This window comes from Eulemur rufifrons, chromosome 15 (assembly GCF_041146395.1).
Source record: "Eulemur rufifrons isolate Redbay chromosome 15, OSU_ERuf_1, whole genome shotgun sequence".
NCBI classification, from domain to species: Eukaryota; Metazoa; Chordata; class Mammalia; order Primates; family Lemuridae; genus Eulemur; species Eulemur rufifrons.
Window position 1 is genome coordinate 99,944,014 of NC_090997.1, and position 26,269 is coordinate 99,970,282.

Sequence of the window (26,269 nt, forward strand, 5' to 3'; positions counted from 1 at the left end):
GTATTTTCAGTATGCTTAAAATGGATATATTGTATCTCAGTCATAAATTCTTAAAATTTCTGGTCATTCCTTTTTTATTAGGAAGCCTAAGAAACGAAAAGTATGGTAAATTGAAATAGTTGGCAGTAGGCAAATAGTATGTCAGTCTAAGATAGTGCTACTTTTATCTTGATAGATCAAGACATGTATTTTCTAACATAGGTTAAAATTTCTAGCGGTGAATCTGTGCTTTTACATTTTAGTTATTACTTTAAGATGGTTAAAAATCTTTCATGCCCCAAATCCTAGATTTTTATATTAATTCATTTAGCAGAAGGGTATTGATATCTAGTGTGATTTACATGAAACACTTTCAGCTTCCTTTCAGGCTGAAAGGGGTAATGGAACTTCTTTGGTTTTCTTCCTTTTTCCCTTTCTCCCCTCACCCATTTTTAAAATAGCAGTGCTTTTCACACTGTCAGAATTTCATGTTGTGACACCCTACTCAGAAGTTATGACAGCAGGGTAATGACAGCAACTGCCTCCCGAGAATCAATCAGGCAATTAATTTTGTAAATGAAATGCTGATTATACAAAGCTTCACATGAGAGGCCCAGTGATTAAAATCAATTTAACAAATTGTTTCAGGTGGGACTTGATTAATAATTTGCCATAAATGCTAAGGATATATGACCAGCATACTTTGTTGCTGTTACTGTCCAACTATATATGAAAATCGACAGGTAAGCTCAATCTATCTATAACTTTATATTATTTACACTTTGGTCATCTACCTAAATAGGCATAGGTAGCAGTGAAAATGTAGTGCATTATTACATTTTCATATCATCCTAGTTCATGATTTCCTGTGTTCTACTTTGAAAAAAAAGTTGCCCGGACAGGTTTGAGTTCAATCAAGTTAAACAAGTCTTTTTTTCTCTGTAGGGCATTTTAGGCTTTTCTTTGCTAACATGTGTATTATTGATCTTTGAACAGTGGCATGTGCTTCGTAGACATTGTCCATCCTTAATTACAGTAACAGCTATAAACATAATTTAGGAACTGCTGTTTTAAGGATACCAGAAATAGTGACATTATAGCATGGAAATAAAAATTGCCTAGGTTTGAGTATTATAATTTGAACCCAGGAGAAGTCACACTTGGAGTAGGACATGTAGCAGGATGTCTTTCTAAGATTCATATACCAAACATTGAGTGCCCATTACAAGCCAGACTTTGTATCAATTTTCGTATTATTTATAATGGACACATCTAGGAATGCAGTACAATAGTAGATGGCTTGAGAGAGAAGTAAGGGTTAAGGTGCACTTTTGAGTTTGTTTTTATTTTTTGTTTTTTTGAGACAGGGTCTGGCTCTCTTTCCCAGGCTAGAGTGCAGTGGCTGCGTCATCGTAGCTCACTGCAACCTCGAAATCCGAGACTCCAGTGATCCTCCTCCCTCAGCTTCCCGAGTATCTGGGACTGCAGGTGCACGCCACCATGCCCAGCTAAGATTTATATTTTTTTTGTAGAGACAGGGTCTCACTGTGCCACCCAGCCTGGTCTTGAACTCCTAGGCTCAAGCAGTCCCCCACCTCCAACTCCCAGAGTGCTACAGGCGTGAACCACTGCACCCGGCCTAGGTTTGTTTTATTTTTGTTTTTTATTAAAGAAATAATAACAACAATAATTGTCTACTGTGTGTCAGAAGTTGGGCCTATAAGGAGACTTAGGATGAGGGAAACAACATTTCTGGCCTTATGGAGCTCATCATCTGATGAAGGAGACGGAGATAAACAAAACGTTGTACTTGCTTGTGATAAATATTTAATATGTATTAAATAAGTGAGTTGTGGTGAATAGTAGAGTCCTTGAGAAGGCAGACTCTTTTATCCAGTGGTACTTCATGGGATTTGCAAGAGCTTCCTCAGTTTACAGGGTAGCCAAAGGTAGGTTGGATATGGGGGCATCTTAGAAGCAGGTTGGGGGTCCAGTGCAATAGGGCCTGAGAGGTGTGCAGGAGGCTGTCCAGGTTCAGTGTGGGCTATGCCCAAAAGGTGGCAGAGCGAGTCACCAGGAGGTGAGCCTTGTTTATTTGAATTTGTCCTTCTGGATTTTGAATTCTTTAGACTCCTTTATGCCCTCCTTCTTACCTTTGACCTTTAAGGCAGTTTCTTGATAAGATTTCTGGTCAAAGAATGAGGCAGAAAGGAGAAATATCTCTAGCAGTCCACATTCTTTTTGATACCACAAAACAGTTGGAAAGTCTGGCAGGGAGGAAGGACGATGATTCTAGAATTATAGAATGCTAGGACAGCAAGGAGCTTCATTCCTTTTTGTACTTAAAAAAAAATTATTTTGAAATAATTTCAAATCTACGGGAAAGGTGCAAGAATAGTACGAGAGGCCGAGCATGGTGGCTCACGCCTCTAATCCTAGCATTCTGGGAAGCTGAGGCAGGAGGATCGCTTGAGCTCAGGAGTTTGAGACCAGCCTGAGCTAGAGCGAGACCCTGTCTCTACTAAATATAGAAACATTAGCTGGGTTTGGTGGTGCATACCTGTAGTCTCAGCTATTCTGGAGGCTGAGGCAGGAGGATCCCTTGAACCCAGGAATTTGAGGCTGCATTTAGCTATGATGACAGCACTGCACTGTACCCAGGGTGACAGAGTGAGACACTCTGTCTCTAAAAAAAAATAGTATGAGACATTTCATGTACCTTTTACTCTGATATGTTATATTTTAATATTTTGCTACATTTACTTTAGTATTCTGTTTATCCATCCATCCACCCATCTACCATTCATCCATAATGTATTTTCTCAAAATCATTTGAGAGTAGGTTGCATACATCCTGTCCCTTCACTCCTTAATACTTCAGAATGTATTTCCTATGAACAAGTGTATGCTTTTATACACCTCTGTGCAATTATCACTGTCAGGAAATTTAACTTTGATTGACTGCTTTAACCTACAGTCCATATTCTAATTTTGTCCATTGTCCTAATAGCACCTATGTAGCAATCTTCTTTCCTTAAGTATAAGATCCTATCTAACCCTGTATGTTGAATTTAATTTCCCTGTCTTCTTTAGAATATAAGATTTGACTATTTATTACTCATGTTAGTTTATTTTCTTTGAACAACCACATTACAATAAGTCAGTATATGCTTTCACTTAATTGTGGCTTTGGTAAGGTAGATATCGAATAGGGCCATATCTCTGAAAAGCATTTTAAAACTGGGAGCAGATAACCTGTGTATCAAAACAGCAAGCACTCTTTATCCAGAGGTAGGCAAGTCAATTGGTAGTTTTCATGACATTTTATTTAAAGTTGTTAATTTAAAAAATTAATAGAGTTGTTTGAAAGAGGTATGGTGGCAGCTTTGGGGATTGCTGGGGAAATCAGTAGATTCTCTGTTTGTCTTTAGGTACTACTTTGATCTGTCTTTGGAATTAAAGTTAATCCATGCAAACCATACTAAACATCTTTCTTGAATGGTTGTGTCTGAGGGTGGTATTATTGTTTTCACATGAAAGGCAGGGAAACTGAGGCTTAGAGCATATGAATAGTTTACTCTGGATTTTGTGGCTAGTCAGAAACAGGAAAGAGAGTTGAAGCCCGATCTACCTGATGACAAACTTTATATTCTTTCTGTTGTACTGGAGGTAGCAAGTTGGTTTTTGCTTGTCTGCAAAATCTGATAGTTGATAGTGGCTGCCGGCAACTCCACAGGGTAAAAGATTCTGAGGCTTATGGGATTCAGGGAAACCAGTGCTAGGATAGGTAGTAATGTCTGCCTTGGGCACACTGATAGAGGAGTGGAGAGTTTCCATGCCTATATATGGATTATTCTGGATTTATGCCTCTATATAATGAAGATGATAATAAAAAGCCTGTTATGTGCCAAGAACTTTGAATGTATTACCTTTAGTTCTGTAATAACTCTGTGATGATCGTGGTAATATTGTAATGTACAGATGTGTTAACTGAGATGCAGAGAAGTTACATGGTGGCTTTCTTTAGCATCTCACAGCTGCAGTGGTGGGGTTGAAATTTGACATAGCCTCACAAAAAAGCTTCCTTTCTAGATTTAAATCTGTATTTATATGGAATGTATACTGTATTATTTCTCTTTCTTAAGTAAGAGCTTGCTACTAGGCTGTCAGTAGTGACAAAGAATGTGTGCACACTTAGCGATATAAATGTTAGAAAATGTTAAAGCCATGATAAATACAATTTTTTGGGTGGCAAGAATAACAAATTTGAGGGAAAATGGAAACATATTCCATTACTATTTTGGTATTCCTTTTAGATCTAATTTACTCTTGAATAAACAATATGTATACACTTTGGTTTGTTCATAAAATTATTACATTTGCTAAATTAAATTTAAAAATGTAGTTTAGTCAGACAGTAATTTACTCATTGAATTGACTTACAAGCTGCTGAGCTTTGGGGCATTAAGCTAATAATAGGTTTTGCCAATTTATAAAAGTCAGGCAAATACTGGGGAACCAAAATAGTCTTAACTTTCTAGACTTATTCTGTAGGGCCTGAACGATAGCCATAAATGGGTTTGATGTTTGTCTTCTCAACTTTGGCATTCCTGTGGGGCAGTCTAGGTGGGGAGACAGACATTTATCAAGTAGTCACACAAATAATATTGCAGGCTTTGATTAGTGTTATGAAGGAACAGCATAGTGTTTTCTGATGGGATCCTGCTTGAGTCTGGTGTTCAGGGAGGGCTTCTCCAAGAACATGTTGTTGGAGCTGAGTTCTGCAGGAGGGCAGGGCTCATTCTAAGTGAAAGGAATGGTATGTTTGAAGGCCCCATGGTGGGAATGTATGTGGGTTTTCTAGAGCCCCACAGAGACTGGGTATGGTTGGAGGGGAGACTTCCTGTTGGTGGTAATGGTAGGTCCTGCTGATTGACTTGGTGAGAAGTTGGCTGTGTGGGAGAGGCAGGAGAAGGAGTTAGGTGAGTCCCTAGATTCTGACTTGTATATCTGGAAGGATGGGGTGTCTTTGCCTGTGATCAGAGATAGGGCAGGAATGTTGGGTGTAGGGCCCTGAGGCTCAGAAGAGACATGCTGGGGAGACACAGGCATGGGGAGGTAGTGGAAGCCATGGCTTGTGTGAACTTGTGAGAAGTGAAGATTTGTCTGTAGTGAGGCACAATTCTTTGCTTCTTGTATATTGGTCATCAAGAGGCCTACATTCTAGTTAGAGCCCTGCTGTTTAGCTGGCTTCCTGGTATGGAGGAAGTCATTCCTTTCTCTGTTCATCACATGTTAATTACACCAGGCATTGTTGTACTAAGTGCTAGGTATGCAAAGATGAATGTGACAAAATTTTCACCTTTAATTAACAGTCTGCTGGAGACTAGGAAAATAAATAGATTAAATTATTGAGTGATTTTGCTCTGACTTCAATAATTTGATAAGAGGAGAAGAAAAGAGATTTAGGAAGCTTTTACTGTGTAATATATCCTCTGGTATCTCATGTAATCCACCAGCAACACTAAGAGGTGAGCACGACTGTATTAAGTAGTGAGCCTAAATTTACATAAGTAATAAGTAGTATAGGCAGGATTCACACTCAGGTTTGTTTGGCTGGCTTTAACCCCCTTGCCTTTTCACTTATGACCTTTTGCCTTGTATTATGTGTCTCTAAACTTTAGACTGTTTATTTTATGGAGGAATTTGAAATGGGTAAGAAGTTGTCACCCGAAGGCAGATGTCCTGTCGTGCTTGTAGCGAGTGAGTGGGAGGCATGCAGGGGACCAGTGGAGAAGTTTCTAACGAGGGTCTTCCTTAAGAATGCTGATGCCTGGCTCTGTGTCAGTCTTTACAAATGGCGCTAGCGGTTAGCCCAAGGTCCGTCCTCTCGCTGGACCTCCTCAGTGTTTCCTCAGTGTGAAATGGTTCACTGATCTCATTGGCAGTTGAGGTCAAGCTAGAAAATGCAGTTACTGTAATATGTTAGTTGTCAGGATTAGGATCTGAAAAAAAATCTCATCAAGGTAGAATGGTGACCAGAAATAAGCAAAATGAAAATAAGCAGAGATAAAGATAAACTTTTGCCACTAAGGTCAACTAACCAACTATTTAACACGAGATGGGAGTCACAGCTGATGTGGGGATGGGGCTGCCAAGAGAGCACAGAGATCTTAGGCTGTGTGTGTACCGGTGTAGATTCTGGAAAAAAGGAAGCAAGAACCCCACCATAATTCGTTTTGTGCTAAGGGGACTAAGAATGGGCATATTTCACCCAGAAAAGGGAAGTAGCTACAGCTGTCTTTAAATATCTGCCAAAAGACCAAAGTAAAACCAATGGGTGTAAATTATAAGAAATAGATTTTTCTTATATCGGAGGAGGAAATTCATTAACACTGAGGGTTGTAGATATTTTGAGGGGATTCATATGTGTTTTGAGTATGGACCAGTGAGACTCTTTTCAGTTCTGAGGTTCTGTGTGTTTCATTGCTGAATCCTTGATCAGGGTGTCTTAAGAATTATGATCACATGATAACGTATTACAGTGCTTTGGAAATACATGGCAGATGTCTTTATCTGTAATACAAGTCAGAGTCTTTGGATGGCTTTCTGAGGGGGTTCCATGAACCCTGGACATTTTATACTAAATTTGGGGTGTACATACATCATGGATACTTTTTTTTTTTAAAATAGCATCACTGGGTGTTAAGAATCACAGCTATAAACTGTTATTTTTTATTGGTAGTTTATGGAAGTTACTTCATACATTGGTAACAACATATTAATATTTTATGGCTAATAATTCTGAAAAATAAGAATTCATTTTAGATGGGACAAAATTTAAAACGTAGCTAGGAAAAACTATTGTGTATCTTCTACTTCTGGTTGTTTAATGATAATGTATATGTGAAAAACAGACTAACTTTATTTATAATTATATACCAAAATATGTTTATTTCAGATAAAATCTGCATCAATAAAAATTGCGTATAGTCCCATTTTTTACAAAAAAAAAGTCTCATTTGTTTACCTTCTTTCTTTCAATTTAATTCCATGGTTCCACAAATGCCTATGTTCTCTGCACCTTGCCTTAAGGAAACCAAAACCAAGACCAAAAATGTTGGCAGTGGTCATCTTTCCAAGTCAGTGTATGAGTATTTTGGGATTTCTCTCTACCTCTCCCCAACATTGCTGATGACATCATGGTTAGAAGGCACAGATAATTTGATGGTTCTTAGAGCCAACAACAAAACAGCCATTTCTGCCTTGTCTGATGTCTTAGAATTCCATTTCTTGATCATTTCTATACCATTGGAGAATGTTGCAGATATTCTTTTATTGACAAAAAGAATTTCCTTCAGTGTGGTGATACCCAGATTCAAAGTTCCAATGTTTTATTATAGTTCAAGTCTTAATAAATAGGCACTATTTAGTCATAAGTGCAAGTAAAAAACAAAATGGTTTTAGTTTTATGTGTAGGGTTGGAAGTTATCCTAACTCAATCTGATGATTGTACCTAGACGCATGATACCAGAGGAGGAACTGTGGCCTTGAGTCAGGAAACTTGGCTCTCGTCTCAGCTCTGCCCCTCCGAACCTTCCTGTGGCACCTGAGATGAGAGAGAGTCTCTTTGGTGATTGCATTCTATAGTCCTGGTGGCAGAGGAGCTGAGAATCTTGGTGCTTTCTGGCTTGGAGAGGAATAGGCACTCCTTATGATATAAGGGAAGAATGCTCACTCTTTCTTTTGACTTAAACTGATTAGGAGAAGAACCTGACCAAGAGTGTTGCATCCAACACTGTCATTGACTTTACACTGTCTTCTGCATGTATGTACAGAATCAATGTAGAATTTATTTATTTACTTTTTTTTTGAGACAGGATCCCAGGCTGTAGTGCAGTGGCATCATTGTAGCTCACTGCAACTTTATACTCATGGGCTAAAGCAATCCTTCTGGCTCAACCCTCCCAAATAGCTGGGACTACAGGCGTGCTACCACACCTGGCTAATTTTTCTATGTTTCATAGAGTCTTGCTATGTTGCCCAGGCTGGTCTCAAACTTTTGGCCTCATGCAGTCCTCCTGCCTAGACCTCCCAAAGTACTAGGATTATAGGCATGAGCCTTCACACCAGGCCCAACATAGAAATTGATTACTGAGTTTTACTTTTTATTTTTGAGAACTTTTTACTTTATGTGATCAGTCAGCATTCCCAAGCAGTAACCAAGTAATCACAGTCATCTCAGTTGTTTGTGCTTTTTGCTGTGTGAGATGGAAAAAAATGTAAAGCCACAGACATTGTCATTCGAGTCTACTTGAGAGATGAGAAATAACATGAAAAATGAAAAAATAGTACGGGAGTTAAATAACAATATAAGCAACTCCGGGCAGTCCTGGAGGTCCCATAGATAGGAAGTGTTACTGGGTGATGCACGGGGACTTCTGTGTCCTTGAGGCGGGACTCACCGTGACCCGGACCTGGACAAGAGTGAAGCTGCTGCAGGCACGGCCCAGCCTCTTCCAGCGGCCCCTTCTGTCTGTGCCATGAGCAGGGCGGGTGTGAGAGTGAGGAAGACAAATGCTGGACAGCTGTGTCGTAGCCGCCTCTTGCCCCCTCCCTCTGCACAGAGTCAGAGGAGTGTTTGTAGTGTGCTTAGGGAAAAACAGAGGCATTTTCGAGCTATATTTAGACATCATCACAGAAAAATAAACACAGATTGCTTCCTGATATGACAGCAACTATTGACAGGTCACTCTGGCTGCCCTGATGGTTATCAGCCCCGGTCCACATGGCTATAATGAGTGTGCATCACAGTTTAAGAAACTTAACATTATTTTATACATACTTTTCCTTGTCTCTGTCAATTCCACTGTGTTGATATGCTACAGCTTGTTCCTAGATTCTATGGCTGTAGAATAGTTGGGTCGTTTTAATTTTTCTTCTTTGAACAATTAGTAGGTGGTTATTGGGCTCCAGGTGCTGGGGTAGCTTTTTTGAACTGTGAGATCTCTTATATTAATACCTCTAACTAGGTGGGTTTTGTTTCTCTCATTGAGTGAATGAGAAAACAAAAAGACAGGCAGTGTATCCAGGGTGACACAGTGGTGGGAAGTGGTGGGACAGGCTGTGAACCACTCTTAATCCAAGGCCTCTGCTTCCCCTGCTGGGCCAGGTGGTCTCCTTTCAGTGTGGTATGTCCTGTGGCCACAGACGGATTTGAATAAATAGCCTCCTGCCCCATTTGGGTGAGAGTATTAGAGTTGGAGCAGGTTTCAAAAGTTTTCTTTAGTTACTAGAAGGAGACCACTTTCCCAAACAGTGATTCAAATGGGGAAGAGTTTTTCTATGAGCTCTCACTTAATCCACACATGTAGATATGATTATAGATCAAGATGTGATAGTTCTTTCTGTGGGGTTTTTTTTTTGCAAGGCTTTTCTCCAATTTGTGGTTTGAGAAATGGAGCTAAAAAATAGTGAAATATTGTATTCATAAAGAAATCTGTAATAAACATTAACTTGATATAATATTTAGGAGCAGATACATAGATACTTTACTGTAAATGCACATGTGGGCATTCTCAGAGAGTGGCAGTGAAGGAGTATTTGAATACGTTGTATAGTATATGTAAAGTATGCTAAAAGTATACAAGCAAGTTGTTATTTAACTTTGGTAATCTTAAAAAGGGGAATTGGATTTTCAGCAGCTTCTGAAAGCCTGTTTAACATGTACTGTAGTTGAACTGTGCTACCTAATATGCTTACAATTTTGTACAAGTGTATATCTTAAAAACATACATTGTATTCCTTCCTTAATAGTCCCAGGGCTGGGTAACCTTCTGAGGCTATTGGAGGATCCTGGTGGTAGTGGCAGTTTCTTAAAAGGAGATGCTGGCATGGGTGTGTGTATGTGTTGTAAGAGAGAGAGAGAGAGACAGAGGCAGAGAGGTATAACTCATTCACACACATATGTATCCAAAAGCTTATTTGAATAAGGAGCAAGAAAGTTTTATCAAGTAATAAAATTGCCTTAGAAGCTGAGTAACTAAAACCAGACCAGTTAGGTTAAAGGCTCTTTGAAAATGGTGGTATTTGTTGTGGCCTTCAAAGCACTTGTCTTATTTTATGGAATTGAAGCGCACACTGCAGCTGCTGTGGAATGCTATTTAGAAAGGCAAACATGCTTGGAATCACCTATTGAGAGAAACATTTGAGGACTCTTAATGTGGATGATGTCCCTGATATAGCATAAATTTTATGTGAGAAATGAAACTAGTCATACTCAGGTAATGTATTAATAGAAGGATAGATGATAAAAAAATAGAAATTGTTTCAGGGTAGATGTGAATATGAGGAGCAACGTGGCCTTTATGGTTTCTGGAAGTCTTAGATTTGATTTGGTTTTTGGTTTAAGGAGATTGTAGTGAGAAGCAAGGCTTGAGAGACTGCAGTTGTACATGTTTAATGTTAAAAATAGCAAGAGCACATCACTGGAGGAATTTGGATTGTGGATGAATATTTAAGAATAGGCCATAAGGAGAGAAGGCTAAAATTAAATAATTTGTACTGTACAAGTTTCTGTTTTCTTATCTGAAGTCTCGTTGAAGGGTATTTGATGTATTTTGAGAGGTGCAGATAACCTGTGTATTTCATGCTTTCCATGTTCAGAAATCTCAGGGTTAAGCTAACAAATGGTTGCAAATTAACTGAATTTTAAGTAGGACTGTGAGAGTTGATGGCAGTGATGAGACAGATAATATAAAACAATTGTAGTCACTGATCAGATGAATTTGCTGTACTATTATCTATAACATTACAACACAGACATTCCAATCATTTTCCCATTTAAAATTTCTGCTTTAATTAAGCCAGTTTTGGTTGTGCATTATTTAAAGTGAAATAAGTAGACCTTCCTATGCCCTGGGCTATCCAGATTGGATGTGACGATAGGGCTGCCTCAGGGCCCCGTATTAGAGATTTAGCCTGAATTTGATTTACTCGGCCTCTCCCATGGCCATTCATGCACAGGGCTGATTTTGAAATCACCAGCTCAGCCTTCATTTTTACACTTCCATAGAAAGTTTTATCTTTTGAAGGGAAATCTGGAAAATAATCACATTTTGCTTTACCTGGGCATAAATTTTAATTTAAATAATTTTGAGAAAGCTAATTCTTAGTCCTAGATTTTAGTTTTATTACAAATGTGTTGACATATATGTTTGTACATTTAATTGTGAAGCCAGCACAGGTTGTATAACATCTGTATATTGTTTGAGCAAAATAATATACTGTCATTCAATTTCTCTCATTTTTAAGTCCACACTATTTCTTGGCTGGTGAAAGTATTAGAATTAAAATTCCATAAAATTATGAGTTTTGAGTTCCTTGTAGGATGTGGAGGCCTAGGGCAGGGCATCTGGTTTCCTCCTGTGTCCTCTGCATATTTCATTCAGGTGAGATCAGTTCCCGGGCGAATTCCTATAACCCTCAAGACTGAGCTCAGGTATTTCCTATAGGCACACCTGGTGAGATGCTCCCTGCTCACCATGCCTCGTGTCCGTTTATTATGTCTACTGCATTGCATGGTGACCTCTGTTTGCAGCGGATCTCTGGGACAACAGTAAGGCTTGTTCTTTTCTGCCTCCAGTGCCAGGCGCCGTGCACATACTGAGTGCCTAGTAAATGTGTCGTGAGGGGATTAATCAAATCCTTAAAATGAACACCAAGGTAACCAAGAAGGAAGAAGGGGAAAGACCATATGCAGCCTTGGGGTGGGAGTGTGAGTGGAAGCGGGGCCTGGCGGTCCTCGTGGTCTGCACTGCTGGCTCCCTCTTCATGCCCCTGCACACCTCCACCCTCCTCTTCTAGCTGCTGCCTCAGCTCTGCAATGAGACTCTTCTTGCCAAGCTCATCAGTGACTTCCTGGGCAAGAATAGCAAAAGCCTTTAACCTTCACCTTAGTGGACCCCTCGGCTGCTTTGGCCATGTCTGTTTCTGGTGCTACACTTGAATCCCTTCTCTTCTGTAACACCATACTCTCAGAATCTCTAACTATATTTTCTGACCATTCTTTTGACTTCTTTGTGGGCGTGTTGTTTCCTTTCTCTGTCTACTACCTGTTTGTTTTCTTTTCATATATTCTTCCTAGATTAAGTTCTTGGGTTTTATTGCTTCCTGTTGATGAATTCATCCAGTATTTATTGAGCATTTTTACTATGTGCCAGGTGTACTATTTGACTTATTCCCTGGAGATTTAATAGTGAGGAAAACAGAAAAATCCCTACCCTTTTAGGAGCATATGTCCTCTATCTGCTGACTTCTCTACCTGTTTTTCTAAGTTGGACCTTATTCCCCAAGATGCAGACTCAGTGTGTCTCTTCTTTCTCGGTATTTTAACCTGGATTTCCTTCTGGAACATCAAATTTCACACATAGAACACTGAAGGCTCTCCCTCCTAGGATAGGGTCGACTGGCTTCCCCCTGCACACTCTGTCTCAGTGGCTCTCCTGTTGTCTATCAAATGATACCTGGCTCCTGTCTTCCGTCACTCACTTGGTCTCCAAGTTCGGCTGCATTTCACTCCTAAATGTGACATGCGTCTGGGCTTGCTTTCTCCTGCCACTCCTGCCATTTTGGGACCTCAGCCTCATCTGCCTACTGCGGCAACCTGACCTGCTTCCAGCCGGTTGCTCAAGAGAGCAGTCCTTCCAATAGCTCTCTGTAAAAGCATCCAGTGGTTCATCCTTAAGAGACAATCCGAAGCCTTTAAAATTACCTGTAAGGCTTACATATGTTCTGGTTTCCGCCAGCTTCAGCTGATTCTCTGCAAATTCCTGCTTCACTTAGATCCAGACTGCTTTTATTTCTTCCTACACACCAGGCAGTTTGTCTCTCTTGATCTGTTTTGGTCTGTGCCGTTTCTTCTGCCTCATGGTTCTTTGTGTCCTGTCCTTCCCCGCCTCGAACCTCTTCTTCCCATTCATCCTGATAATCCGTAATCCTTCCTCAGAGTTCCTGTGTGCCTGCCTCTGGCACACGGTGGGGATCAGTGTGTACTTTTGGAAGGAAGGAGGGAGGAGTGAATGCCGCCGGCCTCCATAGCACTGGGTGAGGGCCTGACTCACTGTTGCCTTGCTCCTTTGGTGTGTCCAGGTGTGGAGGCCTGCTGAGGCTATCCTATATGGCCTTGGCCCCTGAGGCTCAGGGACTGACTCACCAAACCAAAAATAAAATTCAAAGTCTAGTGTTGAATTGGTTGTGTTTGGTAATATGCTTATTTCATAGGGAAGGTGGGTTGTGACTCATAGTCTGGGTGCTTATTCCTACATGCTAGTGGTCTTTGAAAATTTTACCCTAGACATATGTAATATCTAAAATCTGTCCTTTCACCTTTTAATGAACACTCAGATGCTTTAATGTTTGATTTGGACTTGCAGACTCAGGTCTAAAATAAAATTGTTCTAAGCATACTTTGAAGTCAGAAAGTGTTGCTAATCACTCAGTATCCTCTGCCCTTATTACTACTAAGCTAAAAGGAGGTGGGTGAGATTAACTGTCATGCTCATTTCCTATATACATAATAGAATTTTAGATGCAAATGTTTCTCTCTGCTTAGGATGCAGGATCTTTTTAAATACTGTTTACTCCAGATCCTTCTTATTTGTTAAAACCTTCCTAAAAGTAAAAAATAAAATGTCTCATACCTATCTAGCTTTTTTTCTTAATGTTCTGGGGTTTTATTTGTCAGGGGATTGTTTTTGATGTTTTCAAAATTAAGGATAGTTGTGTTATTAATGCATATGTTAACGTAACAAAAATTTCTGTCTTCGTAATAAATAATGAATTACTAAACCTACTTTTTATTTTATTTCTTCACAGGGCAGCCCAATGGATCCAATGGTGATGAAGAGACCTCAGTTGTATGGGATGGGCAGTAACCCTCACTCTCAGCCTCAGCAGAGCAGTCCCTACCCAGGAGGTTCCTATGGCCCCCCCGGCCCACAGCGGTACCCTCTCGGCATCCAGGGTCGGACTCCAGGGGCCATGGGAGGAATGCAGTACCCACAGCAGCAGGTGTGTGCTAGTTTTGTCTTGGCCTTTACTGTCTACCTAAGATTGGAGTTAAAGAGAATTAGGGGGCATTTTCACTGATTTTCTGCTTTTTAAAAATGTTTATTGTTTGAATAATTACACGTGTACTTTTTTTCCTTTCTTTTAAAGATGGAAGGGTGAACTTAGAGCAAAGTAGACAAAATACCTGTTTGGTAGAAGGCCAGTGGTACTAGTTGTATTTGAAAGATTGGACTGTGTCATAAATTTGCAAAAATTATATAGATCTAAGTTCTGAAAGGAACTTGGCATTCTAACATTTCTGACGTCAGACCGTGTCAGGTTTTGAGCTGTGAATGGACTAGCTTATGGTGAATTTTCAAGTCATTTAAAGGTCTTTTGCATGAGGATAGCATCGACTTTTTAAAATTAGAAAAAGTTTAGTCTCAGTTATTTTGCTTTTATTTTTTAACAAATTATTTCTTTTGTACTTTTTGAAAGAGATTTCTGTATTTCATATAAAAGGATTTGATATATATCTGTTTTCCTACATCTTGGTAAGTTTTGTGTTTTTACTTAAATTAAAAAGACTTTTCCTGCTCTTAAACAAAAGACCCAATATTTTTTTCCTTTTTCTCTAGAATCAAATGGCGTTACCTTAAATGACCATTTACCTTCTAGCAGTAGTAAGTCTACTGTCTTTTGGATACTTGAGAGTATATCCTTGTTTTCTTGGCCAGAGGAACATGAAATTTGGAAAAGGCTAAATTAGATTCAGACTTGCTAGGGTATTTAGTTACTGGGAACATCAGAAAGGCTTACTTACAAATTGCCATACCGTGCCTTAAGCCCCCAGAGAGGCGTTGGGCTGATGCTGGCGCACATTTTACTGCCCCCCAGACCATGGGACTTCATAATGCTGCTGCCAGTTTCCCATTCCAGGGGTTAACAGTGCTTTCTCTCAGAAGTTCTTCCCTATATTTGACCAAAAATCTTTCATGGGGAAAAAAATTTGGTATAACTTTTGTTCTCTCTAAAGTGGATGTGGAGAATGACTTACTGTACTTTAAACGGTACATTGCCATGTACTAGAAGTTTTCATTAAGTTACCTCTGAGCCTTTTCCTTTATAGACTATTCAGACTATATTGTAATTTATTATTATCATTAATTTATTATTGAATTTATTACAATTGTAATATTGTATAAGTCTATGTTGTCTTTCCTCTTTATTTTTGCTCCTTATTTTTATATTAAGGCAGCTGTCGGGGAAGGTAGAAGTGGCTTAGGCTTTGAATCTGAACTGTTGATTCCTTAAATGGCCTTTGATGATGTCTAAAGATCTCACCCTTCAATTATTGAGGATTAGCTGCTCAGAATTGTAGCAATCAGTTGCATACTTAATTGTACTCTTAATTTTTTCCCCACATTATTCCTTTCTTCCAGCAATATTTTGCTGCCTAGAGTAAAAATCTTTAGTTGAGGCTGCTAATTGTGAGCAGGGAGCTAACTTGTAAATGATGAAAAGTAAGGGGGGGCGTGGTGATTTTTTTCCTCTCTTTCTCCCACTTGTTTTAGTTTTAGAGCTACTTTGCCCTTAGTTGAGGGGAGAAAGGCGTAAGCAGCCAGCTGATGAAGTCCGAGATGCACTCTGTAGCTGACTTTATTTGGGGGCTAATTAGTTCTGTATGGTGCCCTGGCCACCGGAAGAGAGCCAGGTAGAGAGCGTGTAGTAAGTAGTGGGACGAGGTGGGGAGGTGCTCGCCACTCTCTGTTCGCGCACCTGCCCTTGCACCATGTTTCCCTGATGTGAGGATGGAAAGTCTTTTTCAAAAGGTGCTTTTCATAGCAAGCTCCTTTATCGCTTCATCTGAATGAGTTAAATTCTTACTAGAAGTTTTAGATGTTGGCTTCATCTGCAGTCCCAAAGTGGGAGTCAAACAAAAGGAGAGAGTGTGTGAAGAATGCTTACCTAGGAATTTTTTTTTTCATTATTTTCTTCCCCAAATGTGCAAGGCTAAAAGTAGAGGACATGTACAAATACATAGAGTAATCTCAATTTTCTTAGCTTCTTGGTTTTATTTAATCCCTTTGACTCTTGTATACTTTGAAATCCAATAACTCTTAGCTTTATTTGAAGGGACAAATTGATGTAGATTGCCCATCAAGTATTTCAGCAAACTTTTAATTAAGATTTTAGATTAGGTATTTTACTGCTAACTAAAAGAAATGCCCAATTCTAATTAAGCACAGATCTTTCTGATAATGAAAGGAAAATAGTGTATCTGGTATGAAACTGCATATCCTGGCTGCAGGATTGTCAACCTTTCGAGTTACTCAAAGTCAGGGGTCTAAATAATCTGTATTGCTTTTTCACTCTTTCATTTAGTTGTAATACAACCTTGAAATATAGTATCTTGTTTTGAAATTTAAAAGGCTACAAATAGCTGTAAATGCAGTTTTGAATGTGTATAACATTTTAAAAGAGACATGCTTTATGATGGCAAGGTCATGTGAACAGTTATTAATAATTTTGAAATGAAATAAATGAAGGTTTTAAGCAAAGGTACATTTATTTTGTTAGCTTTAGTCTGTGTTGTTTGGTGAGGAATTTTCAGTGAGTTTCTTTGGTTGCAAATATTGGATACTTACAAATTTGTTCACAAACAAGGTTCTGGCACTGTGATTGGCTGCTAGTCCTATCCATCTTCTCTTAGGATTAATGTAATTGGCTGAGCATTGTTGTAGTTGTGGCTAATACTGTTCTTCAGGGAAAAAGTTGAAAGATAATTATGACATTGAATATTTATTGAGTGGACATCACCACCTAGGCATGACTTTGCTTTGGATGGCTTCCAAAGCTTTCTGTGTTTGGTTTGTGAACCTCTAATGAGCTGAATCCAGTTCATTTAATATTGCTCATATATTTCTGCAAAGGATTAAAATGCAGGAATTCAAGTTTGTAAATTGAGTTGCCCACTTACCAGCTGAGTGGTAAGTTGTCTTTGGCTCAGGGGTCACAGTTTGATTCCTGGCTGGCATTCCACTCCTGTGATATGAATTTTAAATGAGTATTTTGTTAGAAAGAGCTGCAGTGCTTATATGAAATTTAACATAGATAGTATCACTGTTGTCTCTGAGTGTCAGGAGGAATTGACCACTGAGTGTTTGATTTTAGTGTTAACCTGGTGATTCTTGATGTATATGGTTTATTTTATTTTTGAAATATATTCATGACTGGGTCTTTGAAGCATGACGTGATAATAGTACATCATTTTAGTCTTTATTAACTGGGACTAGATTGTGGTCTTTCACTTGCTGATTCTACCACATCATCAGGCAAATACATGGCTAAAGAGATTAGCTTTGTATGGTGCCCTAAAAACTAGTCTACTTGGGTTTTTATTGAGTTGAGAGGGGAAATGAATTTTCTATGCCTCTGTGGAGAATGTTCTGCCTCCAGGCTCCTGGAATTTAAACCTGCGGATGGTTAACAGAAGTACACTGGTTGATTTCATCTAATAGAGAGCTACACAGAAGATGTATAATTTCTAAGGTTGCTAGAATCTGACTTTTTCAGATTTTTTTAAAACTTAAAGACACCAAAGTATTCTTTGCTCAGAAATGTGGGGGAACAAAGATTTTGCTTTATTATTCTTGTCTACTGTGATCATAAATGTACACACAGGCCTTTGCCAACTTTAAAAAGATTTTCATATAAAATAAATAGCACCCAGGAGAAATAGGCTATGGAAGCTAAGTTATTTATTTGTATCAAGCAGATTTCAATTATGTAATCTGAAATTTTTCCAGAGTTTTTTGGGTAATTGGGTTGATGTTTTAACTATTCTTACCTTGCTGCAGATGTTTGGTAATGTGATGCCTGTTGGAATTATAAAACTGGGGAAAAAGAAAGCAAGCAAAATGAGATTTAAGTTCATGAGTGCTTTTATAATAGGAAAACGTTACGTTTTTAGTTTTTAAAGACATCTGTATTGTGAAGACCTTTACAACAATAGCATGGAATATGGTCTTTGTTTTGAAAGATAAAGTGGCAAAATTAATAAAAATTAATTATTTTTGTTAAGGTGATCCATCTAAACTTATTTTAAATCTAAGCAAAAACTGAATTAAAAACAGGTTCTCTTGAGGAGGACTTTAAAAAGTAATAGGTATTCTGATTTATATCTTTAGTTTATCTTTTGCACCCTTTGGTGTATGTCTGTTTTGCTACATGTTTTTTTATTAAAATGCTCATTTCAGAACATAAGCATTTTATTTGGTACCATCTTAACAGCCAAAACACTTCTTCCAATGTAAATGTTTATTTTGGCGGCAGATGTTTCTAAAAAGGAGACAAACGTTACAATTGTTTGGCTAAAATAAATGTTTTCTTTGGGGTTATTAAGGCAGCCATGCAATTTCTAGGATTTCCACCTGTGTTACTTTAATATTGTTGGTTTATTCTGGGAAAAAAGTTTGTTTCTTTTAAATGTAATTAAAACCTTCTTTTGATATGGGTTGAACAATAAATATCTCTGAAAAGTAAGGATGAATGGGGAGAGGTAGACTGGATAAAGACTTAAAAATTCCAGGGTTGTTTTTTTTACATGAAATGTTTATTTAGAGTCAGTTTCTGAATCCTAAATGTGAATCAAATAGGGCTTGATTTTGGTTTTATCTAAAAAAGAACCTATACCACCAATTTTTGAAGAGTATGATGGGTTTTATAGGATGAGAAAGGAAGACTTTACTTAGCAAAATGGAGAGGAATGGATTGGTGCCTATTGTCTGTTTTACATTCACACTCAATTTCTGATGGTCTCTGTATTCAAGTAAAGATGTCCACCTGCATCTTTATACACATGTGTGTATAAAACAACATTCGTGTGACAGTGGTATTCTCGTGTAATGAAATATATATGCATACGGTAAATGTATTAAACATATATTTTATGTATATATAGATATACATATGTAAACACACAATTAAATAACATGAAGCCGAACATTTTGGCCAATAATATAGTGAAATGTTGTGAGATTTCACATAGTGAAATGCTGTGAGATTTCACTAAGTTATTTACAGCATTTTCATACATTCATGTTCTGTACTAAGAAATTTGGAGCCAAGTTGCTTTGCTTGTACACCTGAAATGTTTGGAGTCCTTTCAGCTGATTGCAGATTTGTGTAAATAATGGCCTTTTGTAGACCACATTTTGTCTTGGTTTCCTCAGTTGTTCTTCAGCAGTGAACGTGAAGGTATTTAAGATGTACCAGCAAAATACATTTGCACCTCACATTTCTGCTTCCAAGTAGATAGCAGATGCTATGGGCTTTGACGCCAAAGTTCCCCGTAGATGGAATTTTGTACCAAGAAAATATTTTTGAAAAGATTGGTAGATATGATAATTTTTATTTGCTCCTTAAAATTTAAATTTCTAGAATACCTAACTGGTTTTATTTACTTTTTATGTTGTATTTGGATTTAAATATATTTAAAGCATTCAGTGTAACATTCTTAGTAAACCTGTATTAGAAGAGATCGTATTTGGAATTAAATATGGATTTTTAAATCTTTAGCCTTTTTTGTGAAAGTGAGACAAGACCAGATTATACTTGAAAGTTTAATGAGAAAATGTGAGATGATTTCACTTTTGCTTTGGAAAGCTACTTTTGTATTAGGAAGTTTATATTGATACATTTTTTTAAATTTGTACATTCATATTAATCTAGATATTCTAAGATTATATACAGTGTATAGTGCCTGTTCTCTGCTGGTGGTTTATACTGTTTTATCATGTACATATGAATTCTGCTATGTATTCTACGTATACAGACTTTCATCCTAAAATATCTGTAAGCTTTTCTATTATATTTTTATTCTTGAGATGTAAATCTTAAGTGTATGTTTTAGGTAGCATTAGAAGTACTTGAGTATATTTTAAATTACTTTGGCTTATTTGCTATCACTAAAGAAACATTAAGTGTGATATTTATGTTAAAATTTTAGCAATTCAAATAAAGCTAACAGTTCATACCAGTAACATCAAGCAACCACATTCCTTTAGTATTCCCTGAAAAACGAACATTAAACAACAAAAATGCCACAAGATAAATTGAAAGTTAAAGCAATTAAGTGGCATCTGTTAGACAAGTGATTCTCAAACTTTGCTGAATATTAGAATCTCTAGGGCACACTGAAGAGCCTCCGGTGGGGGGTACGCAGGGAGGCCCCTATCAGTGACTGGGAACGCCTCTGTGGTTCTCAGAGCTCCAGGGTAACTGGCCTGTACAGCCAGGCTGTTACACTTGAGTCACGCAGGTAAGGGAGAGCAGATCACCCTCTCTGGAAGTTTGGTAGAGATGCTGGTTCTTGTTCTACCCAGTGAATCAGAAACTCACCACTGACCCAAAGAAATGAAATGGGCCCAGAACCAGCCCATTGGGCCTGGGATAGTTTAGTATTGTCACGTTTGATATTGGAAAAATCTGAACCTCACTGTGCTCATCTGCCAAATGAGGGGGTTAGACTACAGGATCTTCCAGCTTGGATTTTCCCTTTAAAGTAGTAGTAAGTTAATGTCTTTTGATTTCAGGATTAGATTTTAGGGTCTTCAACAGTCTTCTGAAGCTTATGGGTTGATGCTTGACAAATTCTATTTATATAGCAACTAACCCAAAATTTTAAAATTTCTTTCTAAAAAGAAAAGAACTGTTTTTTTTCCTTCAAAGATTAGCAAATTATTGGAATCAGAGCAATAAATTATTTCTGATTTTTAATTTTATTCTTAAAGTGAATGTGTTCTCAGATAACATCTTTCTGAACACCTGCTGTGTGTTAGATATATATAGAATGTAATCTGTCCTTTTTGACATGTAGAAAATCTTAAGGTTGACATGCTTTACCTGGAATCACAAAAGGAAGCAAAAAGATCCAGCAATTACTCATTTAAGACAGTACTACTTTCTAAGTTCTGGAAATAAGTACATATTGTACAACATTGGGATAAATTGTATAAAATGAAGTCTGACTAGAAATAAGAAGTTTCAAGATTATATTCTATTCTGTTACTTTCATTCTTTAACAGTTATGAGGGGGCTATATGGCTTTGTTTGTTTTTGTATTTTAAAACAGGTTTTTTTCTAAAGTTTAAAGTTTTTTCTTTTATGTAATAGCCGGCCGATTGTTAAATTCTTTATGGCAAAAGGTTCTTTATGGCAGTTTGTTTATTTTCATATGCAACAAATTTATTAAGGTTGTTTACCCTTATAGTTTTGAAAAATAACTTTAAAAGTTAAATCTGTAGTTGTGAATGAAATTAAGAAAACACTTCAGCAGAGAGGAAGCAGAGAAAGGAGATGGGTAGGTGACAGCCCTGGTAAGGAGGAAGCTGCCCAGCGTCTGTCATAGTGACATGTGGACACCTCCTCAGAGCCAGGGACATTTGCTTAATCTAGGCTTCCTCAGGCTTCAAAAGCAACTCCGCACTTGAATCCAGGTGTTAGAAATTTCCTGTATGTTCTGGAGCTGAGATCTGAGTGTGGGTGCCGTACAGGTATAACAGAAACATCCCTCGCCTACTTAAATAGCCCCAAACCAAGATTTTGGTCACCAGGTAAACAGCAGGAGTTACCCAGCTTCTCAATTCTTAAGGAGAAGTGTATTTAATCTAGAAAACAGATTGTATTCCAAAGAGTGAGCCAAATTCATCTGTCTTTATTGTTATTGGCTCAGTAAGAGCCTGTTTTTTTGCTTTTGTGTTTTTAAAAGTAACTACCAAACTAACCAGCCAGTGGAATTGGCTCTTCAGGGTTAGTCAAAGGCAAGGATCCAGGTCAAGTTCTATAAAACATGAGATATTCAGAAACAAAGTCAGACTAATATTAATAGGAAAAATATGCAAGGATTAGAATTAAAGTGCAAAAATCTATCATTGTTCAGGTAATTAAGTCTTAATTCATGGTCTTGAGACTTAGCAGAACTAGCTCCACTTGGATGGTTGTGGCAGCTGGTCCCCAGGAGGGCTAGAGATAAATGTCTGTTGGAAGGTGCCCCACAGAAGAGACATGCAGGGAGGGTTCTAGGCAGAGCCACTGAAGAAAGAGCAAACCTGAAAGGAATAGCTCTAAAAAGACTGAGACTGAGGATTAGATGTTTCTTTATAACCAGGGCCGTCATTACCATTGGTAGGAGAAGTAGGAAAAGGGTCAGAGTGACTGTTGGCCTGTGGGCTCTGTGACCTCAGATGCTTCCTTAAAAGGATCAGCCAAAGAGGAGACATTGCTTTCCTTTAATTAGTATATTACCTTGAAATTTCCGATAAGATTTTCAGATATCCCAATAGTCATTTTCCAGATTCTTAAGCTTTTAAATTTTTGGATGTTTTCCTCAGTGTTCTGGGCTTCATGAAGAAATAAACCTTCCTACTTGTAAGTCCTGTGCCATTTGTTAGGGTTATGGAGATGATAGGATATTATTCCCCAGTAATTGGACAAATTTTGATGGTTGGTGTCTTAGAGTCCATTTTCTGTTGCTATAACAGAAAATCACAGGCTGGGTAATTTATAAAGAAAAGAAATTTATTTCCTACAGTTCTGAAGACTGGGAAGTCCAAGGGCATCTGCCCAGCCTCTGGGGAGGGCCTTCCTACTGTGCCATAACGTGGTGGAAGCATGCACATGGCAAGTGGGCAAGAGCACACCAGCTCAGGTATCTCTTCCTCTTCGTAGAAAGCCCCACCATCATGGGGACCCCACCCTGACGACCTGCCTACTTAAAGGCTCCACCTCCAGTCAAAATATGAATTTGAGGGTTAAGTTTCCAGCATGCAAAATGTGGGGGACATGTTCAAACCACAGCAGTTGAGGAGAGGAGGAAAGCCTGGGACTCCTTTCCACATTAGCTGAGCTGGCAGGGAGAGCTGTCTCTTCTTTCTCCATTGGTGTCTCCAGCTGAGTTCTCACCCATTCTTCTTCCTCCTTGGCTTCAAAAATAAAGGGTGGGGAGAGTGGTAACTTGGTAACATCATTGGCTCTTTGTCTTCATGACACCAGATGTATCACAGCACACTTAAAGTAATTCCAAGAATGATGGTTAAGGCCATGAAAGTAATGAAGTTCAGAATGGAGAATGAGGCAGGGGCTGCAGGAGGGATTCCAGCTCTGATCAGGAAATCACCACTGCCGAAGAAAGCCACCAAAATTTGGAAATAAGCAACATTCAGTGTGCTTACTTCTGAATCAGAGTCTGCCATAATCTGTTGAGCTGAAAGAATTTAAGTCACGTGAATGTATGCAGGCTGCAAAAGAGGCTTGAGTTCTGTGATTCAAATTGTGAAGGCAGAGCTTTTTGGTTACCAAGTCTGTAGAGAACACAGAATTGTTCTCAGCAGTTCCAAAGTTTATCTTGTGTAAACATTTCCCTCCCAGTGTCTCCTCCTGCAGTCTTCCTCGATAAATGGCCGCTCTGTCCTTTTGGTTGCCTAGGCCAAAACCCCAGGCATCCTCTTTCTCTCAGTGTTTCAATCTGTTAGACAGTTCCACTGACTCTTCCTTCAGAATGTGTCCAGAAGCTGAGCGATGGCCACTGGTCTGGCCTTGCCTCGCCATCACTCATTTGGGCGACCACAGTGGACTTGTGGCTGTACCAGCATCTGTTTTCAGCATAGCAACCACAGTGGTCCTTTTAGAAGGTGTAAGTCAGGCTGTGGCTGTCCTCCTGGATGCCTCGTTTCACTGAACGTCCGCCCCACGCCCATACCCTGCACACTGTTAGCCCTTGCCTAGGGCCTCTGTGTTTCCTCTTCCCCCTGCTGGGAAGGCTCTTTGCCAGGTCTCTGTAGGGCTTGCCTCTCTGACTTAAGTAAGCTTGTGCACTCCTCCTACCCCTTGGCCCATTTTGTTTCCTCCAGTTCACTCATGACTACCCGAGCTTGCATGTGTGTGCTCACTGTCTGATGCTCCTGCTAGAACGTAGCCCTAGGACAGCAGGGGCTGTGCTTGGCCCTGTTGTGGACCCTTCATCTAGAGCTGCACATGGCACTTCACAAACATTTTCAAGCAAACAAATGAAAGAATTCATAGAACTGTGGGCTCTGGCCAATGAAATCTGCCCAGCCCGATGCAGAAACATCTGCGTGTTTCAATGGTGTATCTGCTACCTGTGCTTAGCTGCAAGCTGGGCTTGTTCACCAAGGCTCTCATAGTTTCCGCAGAATCTCAGTCCTATGGTGCTCTAATATTAATACAAAGTCTGCTGATGGCTAAGGGCTGTGTTTGGAATTCTGCTTTTGGATTCCTAAGGAAGTTCGGTGCCTGAGAAATTGTTCTAGCATAGTGGTTTTCTGTCTTGCTTTTTTCATTATGTGTAATGTCAGTGGTCTCTGATATTCACCCCACTGAGTAAATCAGAGAAGGCTGCTGCTTTACTTTACGCTGGTCATTCTCAGAATCATCCTTGTGCTGAGGGTAACGCATCAAGTGGGAGGAGGTGGCCAGAGAGTCTGGATGGAGAAGGTCAGCTAGGATTTGGGGTGCATGATGGGAGCTCAGATCGTCATTTGACTGTGCTTATTGAGGAAAGCCTCAGATAGTTAGGATGCCATTTATGCAGAAACAGATGCTTTTCTGCCAGGGATTTGCTGCCCAAAGGAAAATGGGTGGTGGAAGAGCAGGGATGGGAGGGGTGGGCTTCAGGCCCTCTGTGGGGAGGGCACGGGTCACATCTGTGCATATGCTGGGATTGCAGGAAGGGCTGTCGCAGAAGGAAAACCTCCAGTGTGACATCTTAATTCTCTCTTGCTGATAAGTTGAACCCTCTATTCTTGCCACACCTTACATTCACATGCTTTAAGTGACTGTCACCATTCTGCCTACACTACACGGAAAGCGTGAGCTCATGGCTATGCCTGCAACGAGGAGAGGAATGAAGTTTAGGTTCTTACTGCTGTGCGTTTTATTCTAGTTGAGGATCTATGATAGATGAATGATTTTCACTTTTAATGAAGCACAGGACTTTAGTGCCTCAATGTGGATCGTCATCACTGTCCTGGTCTTTCTCATCCCATTGTCTTTGTTACCATGGTCTCTCCTCTCTGTGCCCAACTCCTTGTTTGTGAAGTATGAGCAATTGTCACGGACGACACAGTAACAGCAACTTCTGTGCCAGGACGTACACTAAGTACCTGAGTTCTTTACATGGATGTGCTCGTTTAACCCCTGCCATGCTTCTGTTTATCACGCTTTTATGAATAATAACCATGGCTGGTGTTTCCCGAGGGCGTGCCCATCAGGCACCGTGCGCTTGCTTTATTTACCTGGAGGCTCAGTCCTCATGACTCGGGTCGGTGTTGGTACCATCCTTAGTTTGCAGAGGAGGAGACAGAGGGAGGAAAGGTTAATCAGATGGTTCGAATTTACATGCCTTCTAGGGGCAAGGATTTCCACTCCTTAGCACTTTCACTCTGGGCCCAGCTGGCACTGTTTTATGGTTCTGGTAAAACTGGAATGCATCTCATCATTGAGAGGAGAATTGCTTTGAGTTTTTAAATAATAATAATTAAAGTAGTCTCATTTTGACATTGAATATTAGTTTCATGGAAAGTCCTTTGTGACCTGGAACAAGTTAAAAATTAAATGTTACCTACTGTGTCTATCATACTTAGAGGAATTTTTTTGAGGTGGAATTCACATAACATCAAACTAACCATTTAAAAGTGTACAGTTCGCTGATACTTAGTACATTCATAGTGTTGTGCAAACATCACCTCTATCTAGTTCCAAAACCTTTTCATCACTGCCAGATGAGACCCCTGTACCCATTAAGCAGTCACTCTCTCTCACCCCTCTCCCTCCAGCCCCTGGCAACTCCTAACCTGCTTTCTACCTCTGATTTACTTGTTCTGGATGTTTCATATAAATAGAATTATTCAATATGTGATCTTTTGTGTCTGGCTTTTCCACTTAAGATGTCATCCCGTGTGGTATGTATCAGTACTTCATTCCTTTTTATGGCTAAATCATATTCCACTGTAATGGATGTATCACATTTTCTTTATCTGTTTATTCATTGGCGGACATTTGAGTTGTTTCCACCTTTTAGCTATTGTGAATAGTGCCATTATGAACATTTGTGTACAGATGTTTGTTTGAATACTTATTTTCAATTTTTTTGGGTATGTACCTAGGAGTAGAATTGCTGGATCATATGGTATTTCCATGTTTAATTTTTTTAGGAAACTGC

The 26,269-nt window shown here is 39.1% G+C and overlaps 1 protein-coding gene across 2 annotated transcripts in view; it reads left to right on the top strand.

Annotated features, from left to right (window-relative positions):
• Positions 1 to 26,269, top strand: part of ARID1B (AT-rich interaction domain 1B) — a 399,113-nt gene that overhangs the window by 33,577 nt on the left and 339,267 nt on the right. For both annotated transcript variants that reach the window (XM_069489032.1, XM_069489033.1), the window contains exon 2: positions 13,855 to 14,049. In XM_069489032.1, coding sequence (XP_069345133.1) covers positions 13,855 to 14,049 — 195 coding nt within the window. The remainder of the gene's footprint in view (positions 1 to 13,854; positions 14,050 to 26,269) is intronic.